The 9605-nt window shown below is 33.6% G+C and overlaps 1 protein-coding gene across 1 annotated transcript in view; it reads left to right on the forward strand.

The window, feature by feature from the left end:
• Nucleotides 1-4157, forward strand: part of LOC137649695 (T-cell leukemia homeobox protein 2-like) — an 18989-nt gene extending 14832 nt beyond the window's left edge. The window contains exons 2-4 of the mRNA XM_068382658.1: nt 1815-1909; nt 2384-2517; nt 2832-4157. Of these exons, the coding sequence (XP_068238759.1) occupies nt 1815-1909; nt 2384-2517; nt 2832-3081 (479 nt within the window). The 3' untranslated portion in view covers nt 3082-4157. The remainder of the gene's footprint in view (nt 1-1814; nt 1910-2383; nt 2518-2831) is intronic.
• Nucleotides 4158-9605: the final 5448 nt, after the last annotated feature.

The following is a 9605-nucleotide window of genomic DNA, read 5'->3' on the forward strand; positions in this document are numbered from 1 at the left end:
AAACTCCCGGCTTACCAATCGGATGAATGAAACCAAATACAAGTTTTAGAAACTAAATTTAACGTAAAAGGAAGGGGAATGTAGACACGTGATTAATAGAAAGTAAATAATGGAGCCAGTGAAACACCACACAAAGCTCTGAAATTAAAACAATCATTTGTTAAGGATAAAAAAAAGCTCATAATCTAACCCACCAAAATCATACATCACTCTTTCAATACTTTGGAATTGTGTTATACATATTTTTCGTTCCGGTTCTGTTCGCTTTCTCCCTCGTTACTACGTAAATTTCCAAAAAAATGTCCTTTCCTTAGATTAAAAAAAAAAAAAATAAATGAATAAAATGCAAAGACTGAAGAAAACTGCATGTGGGGACAGGGAGAGGGGGGCTTTCCTCTCACTTTCCTAATATCCCATTTCGAAAAATCACGCACAGCGTAGGTCATCAGCATGTAAAACGTCCATTACGGAGACGGATTTCATATAGAGTCCTGATGGTCGTTTGACGTGAGTTTCCAGTCGTTTTACAGCCCCAAGTAATCCTGAGCCAAGATTACCGCAAGACAACCTCGAGTAAAGACATTTGGAAAACGATGTTCATTGTCCATATTGACCAATATCCAAATTAGCCAATGTCTTCCATTGTCCAAATTAACCAATGTTGTCCTTTGACCAAATTGGCCAATGTCTTCCTTTGTCCAAACTAACCGATGTCGTCCTTTAATAAATTGACCAATGACGTCCTTTGGTCAAATTGACCAATATCATCCTTTGTCCTAACTGACCAACGTCCTTTGTCCTTATTTCATCTGTTTCATCAATGTACTTCTTAAGTCAATCGGGAACTGCAATTAGGTGCTCCCTGCATCACGTCTCTTTCAAAACAGTTTTATAGATATGGACAACGACACCATTTGTTAATCGTGACCTAAGTCGTCCTGTTTCCATCAATTTTTATCAGAATTTTCTTTCGGCAATTCTTAGATCAACCTCATCGATCAAAAAACTTTGCGTTATAAACAAATAAATGAATAATAATAATAATAATAATAATAATAATAATAATAATAATAATAATAATAATAATAAAATAATATTGATAATAATAATAATAATAATAATAATAATAATAATAATAACAATAATATTAATAATTTGTCATGTGTCAACAAAAGTGGATAAAAAACAATTGTAAGACTGAATGATAGTCACACGAATTTCTGTCACTTTTTCCATTACATATTTCCTCAGTGACCACTTTAGCACTCACTTCATCCTCTAAACACGTATTTTCTTACTTATTCCTTTATAAAGATTTATTTAGCACTTGTTTTATCCTCTATTAGCACTTTTATTTGGCCATCTTTGATTAAACTCTGCAGATAACAAATATTAGCGCTAATTTTTGCCGGTTTCATTCAATAAACATAAAGAACAGGATTTAAGCTATCTAAGGAGAATTAGTGGAATAATATTATTTTCTTACCATGATACCGGAAACAGATAACAAAACTGTTTTGACCTTATCGGTGCTTATTAATATTTTGAACAATAAACTAGAATTACAAGAAGTGCTAACATATCCGTCTAAATAAGAGAGAGAGAGAGAGAGAGAGAGAGAGAGAGAGAGAGAGAGAGAGAGAGAGAGAGAGAGACTATAATTATGTAATAATAATATTCTTATTGTAAGTAGTTATCAGTATTGATATTGCATATCAGTATTAAAAATCTTAGTAATATTACTACTACTACTACTACTACTACAAATATTATTATCCCTATAACTACAATGTTTCCAATCATCTCTCCTACAGGACCTTTCCCTCTGGCCCGTCGCATCGGACACCCATACCAGAGCCGGACGCCCCCAAAACGCAAGAAGCCGAGAACTTCCTTCACTCGTGTTCAGGTAAGACGCACAAGAACAATCAAGTCCTTTTTATTTTGACAAGGTGTCAGATATACCTTTCTCAACTTTTTAAATATTCTTATATGAATTAATGTTATTTCTAGCAAGGTGAAAATTTGTATATACGCAATAAATCTAAATTATTGGCTGTTTGTCATTTGCCGATTTTTTTTTAATTTAATTTCCTTTTGGAAATATCATTATGCATTTTCCTAGAAATCATGAATTTGAATAATCCATATGCCAGAAAGGGAAAAAACAAGAAAAGACTCCCGCTAGCACCATTTCTATAATTTTACAAAATGAATGAGTTTCCAACCATTATCGCTTATCGCTACAGCCATAATTCCTTAACAACAACAAATGTCGAATCAAGCTATTAGAAATGAATTGCTACTATCAAAGCTCGTGTAACTGAAATAATGAACATCAATAAGCAACTCTTCCAATAATATTTATCTTTATCGTCCATAGGTCAATGAACTAGAGAAGAGATTCAACAAGCAAAAGTACCTGGCATCCAGCGAGCGCGCTCAGCTGGCCAAACAGCTGAACATGACAGATGCCCAAGTCAAAACCTGGTTCCAGAATAGGAGAACTAAATGGAGGTAAGCAGAGAGAGAGAGAGAGAGAGAGAGAGAGAGAGAGAGAGAGAGAGAGAGAGAGAGAGAGAGAGAGACCATCAGATTTTTACTTCTTTAGTGTTTACCAAGAATTATCATCCAATAATAACATAAGGTTGAACTTAATTAATCTAATCGTTATATGGAGATATAATTGTAATTATAATCCTCAGACTAAATAATTTTTTAATTAATTAAAATTAGCAATTGATATTCAAATGAATATATATTAAACAATTAACGATGACAGTCAAAATTAGAGATGTTCTGTAATAAATAATTGCGTTTCCTCTTCCCAGACGGCAGGCTGCCGAAGAACGAGAGGCTGAGCGTCAGGCCACCAACAGGCTGATGATGTCACTGCAGGCCGAGGCTTTATCCAAGGGCCTGCTAACCGACCCGCCTACCACCCCTCTCTACAACTCCAACGCCTCGCTGTGCGCCCTCGAAAACATTAAACCTTGGGCGGAGCGTAATAAGCCCACACCCACGGGGCCTGAGCAGGACTCCTACGGGACGACTCCAGTGGTCTCTCCCACCTGCTCCTGAGTGCAGCCCGGGGACTCCTCCTTGTCCAGTCATCCACTCCCTACCTCCTATCCCGCCGGCATCCCGAATTTCCTCCTTCTGTAGGGACGCTATTTTCGCCGATGAGGGTCACGCTTGACTTTTAAATCCTCACTTTGTCGAGAAACAGATGTCCCTGACCGGAAGCGAGGTGAAATTGTATAAATTCTGTAATTGATTGAGGCAGTTGAACCCAAAGTCTAAGGTTGAAGCAACATGACCTTATCTAGCCTTACTTGTCCTAAGAATCTTCTTATCAACAAGAAAGTTCAAGAGTCAGGTTTTCCTCGTTTTGCTTTTTATCTGCCGACGCGGAAGACATCTTGGAAGATGGTGATAGTCATCTGTTTTTGTGGAGCGATTGCCACCAAGGCAATCTTTATAATGCGTGTACGGTTTTTATATCTAAAAACCTCTACCTTGTTATTTGAGTGTCAAATGAAGTTGCCATATACTTACATATAAGCCTTCCGACGCTTGCATTTTTGTAACTTTTATAAGCATCAGCAGAAAAGTTTTTCTATCTATCGTGATAAACCAATTTTCTCCATTTACAAATCATTGTTTTATGGAAGTAGTCTCTTACGGATTAAATTATGTTTTTATCTCTGAATAAATACAATCAGGATATGCATATGTAAATTCAATCCTTTTGCTATATTCAAAATTAAAAATATCATCCTTTGATTTCTTAGATTTGTAGTTGCATTACAATTACCAAAAATAAAAAAAATCTTAATTCCCCTTTTTCTTTCTCACAATATCATTAATCTATTCTATTTATTTAAAAAAAGAATATACATCCCTCTTGATTTTTTCTTATCTTAATTCCTAAGGCTCAATATCGCTTGGCAACAATTATTTAATTTCTGCAGAATTATTTCCATCAGTGTATCATGGGATTTTCTGTGTAGGCGTAAATATTAATGATTAATTATATGATAATAATTGTTAATGTATATTTGTATAAAGAAATAAAACGCGATTTGTATGATACGTGTATATATACATATCTGTATTAATCCATTTCATCTATATGTCTTTCTGTATCAAACTCTGTAAATAAAATCAATAACAGAATCCAGTATCTTAATCAATTCCATTAACGAAAACTACGTTTGGGAAAAGCATGAACAACGAGAGAGAGAGAGAGAGAGAGAGAGAGAGAGAGAGAGAGAGAGAGAGAGAGAGAGAGAGAGAGAGAGCCGAACGATGAATGTAAAATATAGAAAATAAAACTATGGGTAAATTTCACTAATGCAATTCCATAAGCTTCTATGGTCTCCTGAATTCTGTTACAAACCCATACGCATAGAATCGTGAGATGAGACTGCGAGTCCCATGACCAAAATGCATTGCTACGGGAGGGGAAAATAAGGAGATTGCAAGAAACACATAAAATGTCACCCACCAGCTCAATCAGCAGAATTTTAGACCCCATTGAGACCAATTGCAGTTTACAGCAGTGAATAAAATCCTAAAAATAAACTACATTTAATTGATTTATTCTTGTTTTAATACACTGAGATTGAAAGTTTTTTTTTTTCTACTATAACGGATATATGGAAGAAGTCAAATAAAACGGTAATTTTCGGAATTAAAATTAAATTTATGAAATTATGAAAATCAGGAAAATATTTTTATATAAAGAAACAAGAAAAGTTTCTGCAAACGGAAGTTAATACCGACTCGAATTATGAACGTTGTGAACTGCAATTAGACTAGTAACATGAAAAGCCTAATGGGAGCGGTAATCTAACAAAGAGGACCGGAAAAGAGGGGGTCTAACCCCGAAGAGAGATGAACCAGTCTTTTCAAGAAATTTGGATTATAGGTGTCAATACAGGAAATTCTTCGGTAGCAAAAGAGATTTAAAAATTTCAGTGAAATATCTAATTGATAGGTTGTAGATCACTGTTCATTTTAACCCCAAGACATAAAAATCATTTGTCAATATAACTTTTAAACTTCGCCATCTTTATGTTTTTTTTTTTTTTTTCAATAAATCTTCCACAGTAACGTGCCTCCAAATTCTGGAAAAACTGGTCATGGGATATCGATGCCTCTATATATGACAATTTCCCCCATCTCTAAATTCATCGATTTCAAAGAAAACATGGAAATCATTTCAGTCGATTGTTATTTCCAAAGCATAAGTCACACAAGAGCATTGGAACATATCCTCCAAAAGTAAGTGAACTTCGAATGCATACATTTTCGCAAATATTCTAAAACCGCAAGTAATGCTATGTGTGCCATACAATCATATAAAGCTAAGACAAAAATCCTCTTGGAAAAAAAAAATAGTAAAACTGCAATAGAAGACATATGGGCAATATGACCAAGTTATTTTTTAAGAGAATTTTCACTATGATTTCCAATTGTTGTATAAAAAGAAATGACCTTTGAGACGTTCGAAATATAATTTGGCTATTGAATTTATCGAAGAGTAATACAGTTAGCTACATGTAAAGGGATTATCTTTACCTCCGCCAACAGAGTTGGAAGGAGGGTATGTCTTCGCCCCTGTTTGTGTGTTTGTTTGTGTGTGTGTGTTTGTGAACAGCTTCCTGCCCGCAATTTTAATCGAAGAGTAATGAAACTTGCAGGGATTAACTATCAAATAAAAATCTGGAAATGATTAAATTTTGGAAGGTCAAGGTCACTGTTAAGCAAAATGTCCAATTCACGTTATTAGCTATAAGTTTGGACATTGTTGTCACAGACTTCAATTTTGGTTCATATCTGAGTGCATGAAAACCCACGCCAATTAATACATGTTAAGGTCGAAGGTCAAGGTCGAGTCCAAGGTCAAGCAAAAGGTCAAATTCCGGTCATCAACCATACGGCCACAATTTTAATCGTAAAGTGATGAAACTTTTATGTAAAGAGCTGTGAATAATCAATTGATTCTGGGAGAGACACGCTGGTTTCGAGAAATAAGCTGCCGTGGCGGAGGTCTGCATTCCTAGAGTGCTTTTCTAGTAATCACTATTAACATATTATTTATGTTCAAACTGAACGAAAATTCAATTGTTACGAGTGAAAGTCGAACTTAATTGGAAACCAATTTTCCCTAATTTAGAAACATACCGGTATAGCAATTAATCAAATTGGATTGAATACACAAGTAAATACCAACTTCAGGCAATCGAAGAATAACCAGTATGTCATGAAATTACATTAATTTATATTATAGAAAAAAAATTATTCCTCCTTAACAAAAGTCAATCTGTTATCTTGTTAACGGAATTGATCTGTGGCTCAAAATATTTTTGCAGAAGCTTTCTATTTAATAAACTAACATTCCAATTATTTAATAATAATGATACGGTCTACAACGGTTTAGACTTCTAATCGTCCAACCCTGACCTGAGTCTACATCTTTTTCTTAAACATATTTCTTTAAATCTTTGAGTGGAATACAAATTACCATCAACAATTTTATTACCTTTTTTTATTATTTTATACACGTTAAAGTTTATTCTTGTATATACAAAACCATCATCAACAACAACAACAACAACAACAACAACAACAACAACAACAACAACAACAATAATAATAATAATAATAATAAAAATAATAATAATAACAATTTCTCCTCAGTCTCCTTCACTAATTCAGTCGTACTATTTTATGCTTTCAAATATTCACTAATACTTCTAAATATCAAATTTGCACTTATCTTGGGGATAATCTACACCAACAAAACAATTAAATTTAGTAAGAGAGATTAGGTCACCAAACTTTCAACAGGACTCCACAAGGCACTAAGAGAGTTGAAAGACCAAGGCCTACAAGGCATAGGAATATGAAGCGTGAATTAGGAGGTGATGAATTGGAAGGTATTGATTCAAAAGTTCAAGATAGAGACGATTGTCGAAATCTAACCGAGGCCCTTTGCGTCAATAAGGGCAGGAGGAAATGATTATGATGATTTTAAGAAAGACCAAAACATTGCATTAGGATGAAATCTAATGACTTAGAGCTTATTGAAAATCCTTGAAGATTCTCCAATATTCTTCGTAACACCCATTGCATGTTATGAATATATTATTAGGGATTATGCTATTGAAAATAACACACAACGCCTATAGCTATAAAACTAACAGATTCTCTCAAAATCTCACTTACATAAAGAGAGTTGTTCGGAGCTATAACAAATGTCTACGTCAGTTCCCCAAAAATCCATTTTACATCCATGAACAGGATATATATATATATATATATATATATATATATATATATATATATATATAAATATATATATATATATATATATATATATATATATATATATATATATATATATATACTGTATATATTAGCATTATTTGTAAGTCGTATTTCATTCTCTTATCTCTGTTTAGACTTATCAGTGAGAGAAATCTGTTCTCGGGATATTTTATTTCTTTTTATTTTTTAATGTTTTTATAACTATTTGTATCATTAAAAAAATCAAAATAAATTCCGTAAATCTAATTTTTAATGGAAATCTCCGCGAAAACAAGATTAAAGATTTTAACAGTTAAAACCAAAAATACAGCTGTATGCAGCTAAGTGAAAAAAATTAATTTCCATCAAATCATCTGAAAATAATACTCATAAGCATTAAATGTCAAGACAGATCTCACCACCTCCTTTCAATCGTATGACGCAAAGCAACAAAAAGCTCTCTGAATGTTTTTCATAAAACTTAGTTAGGACTCGCCTTTAAAGAAAGAGGGATTACTATCTTATTGCTTTGTTTTGGTACCTAAGGCTTACGCCTCTTCCTATAGGAAAAATATTCAATAATTATACTGCATTTTACTGATAAAAAAGTAATCACTTCAAATCTAATGTCAGACACCGACCAAGGGTGAACGATAAGCCTAAATTAGATCGAATATAGTTGTCTATGCAAGTAATTCAGTCCTTACTCTCGTGTTTCTCAGTTATCATTGTGAATCATTGACGTTTGTTCTACGGCAAGGTTTGTTGCAAGTTTGAATAAATATTGGTCTCTTACTATACAAAAGGATTACTTGCATTCAACCCTTCCAAAATATTCGTGTTTGGACCAGGTATGCGTATATAAGGGCAGCTAAAATTGCTAGGGAATCACTGCCGTTTGTTCTAGATCGACATAGTTTGTTACAAGTTTTAATCAATCTTCATCTTTTACTTTACAAAAGGTTCACGTGCATTTAACCCTTCTATTTTATCTGGGTTTGGAACAGAATAAGTGTATATATTCGTATGAGCGTTAAAATGGTTAAGTACGGTGTTGGTGACAAAAGCAGGCTCAACGCCAAGGAGGATCATCAAATCAATCAATCATGGACCATCAAATTAGGTGAAATATTATCCAGAAGGAAATAGTATGGAAGAAGTATGGTCAGAATTGGTAGAAAATAATGAAATGAGCAAGTTGTAAAATGAATAAGATAAAATATCAATCGGAAAAGAGTAAACTAATAGAATGCAAGAAATAAAAGATATCGATAGATAATTAGTAAACAAGTTCCAAGAGACGAAATAGTAAGCTGCTAACCAGGAAAAAGAAAATAAGTCATTAAGTATAAAACAGTCACGGGTCGGGAACATAGGAAATAATGAAAGAAGATTGCAAAAAAAGACCATAATGATACTTGGATTGGATTGATGAATTCATATTATATGGCCTGCTGCTGGGGTCGGGGAGGTCATTCAGCTCGAACGAAAGTAATGTAAAAGGCTTGAAATAAAAGATAGGTGCAGCTAGAAGGGACGCTGCGAATACTTCAAGTAATACCTAAAGTACTATGTACGATGTATAAGCGATACTAACACCTTATGGTAATTATAAGACTTGGAATCAGAATTGCTATTTATTTCCTGTTGGAGCCATTGGGCTTATAGCATCCTGATTTTCTAACTAGGGTAGTAGCTTAGTTAGTTATAACGATATTAATAATAAAAAGCAAAGAAATATTTATATAAATAATCATACATTTGAACAGTAATTAATGAAGGTGGAGAGTGAGATCAGTACGAAGAGGTAAAAAAAAGAAAGCGGTAATAATAATAATAATAATAATAATAATAATAATAATAATAATAATAATAATAATAATAATAATAATAGCAAAATTATGATACACTATTGCCAAACTACGCTGATAGGGATAACATAGCCAAGAACCAAAAAATGATAACAAAAACTAAATGAATAAAAAAATACAGAGAAGACAGAAGGCGCAAAGTTAAAAAAAAAAGGAAAACCAGAAAACAGAGAACGCAACAAGAGCAACAACGGAAGAGAATAAAGAAACGAGAAGATAAAGTAAAATAAAAATAAGAAGAGCGAAAGTCCTAGTTATGAACAAACACAAAAACACACACACACACATGCATACGGGCCGCGTCCAAGGGAACACAGGAGGCGTCTTTGAAGATGTATTGGCGATGCCTGGCAGATCCAGACATCCCCCTGAAACAGATGAATAATTCTTGCCTTCCATTGCTTCAGCTCTGTTCTG

This window comes from Palaemon carinicauda, chromosome 11, assembly GCF_036898095.1.
Source record: "Palaemon carinicauda isolate YSFRI2023 chromosome 11, ASM3689809v2, whole genome shotgun sequence".
Taxonomy (NCBI): Eukaryota; Metazoa; Arthropoda; class Malacostraca; order Decapoda; family Palaemonidae; genus Palaemon; species Palaemon carinicauda.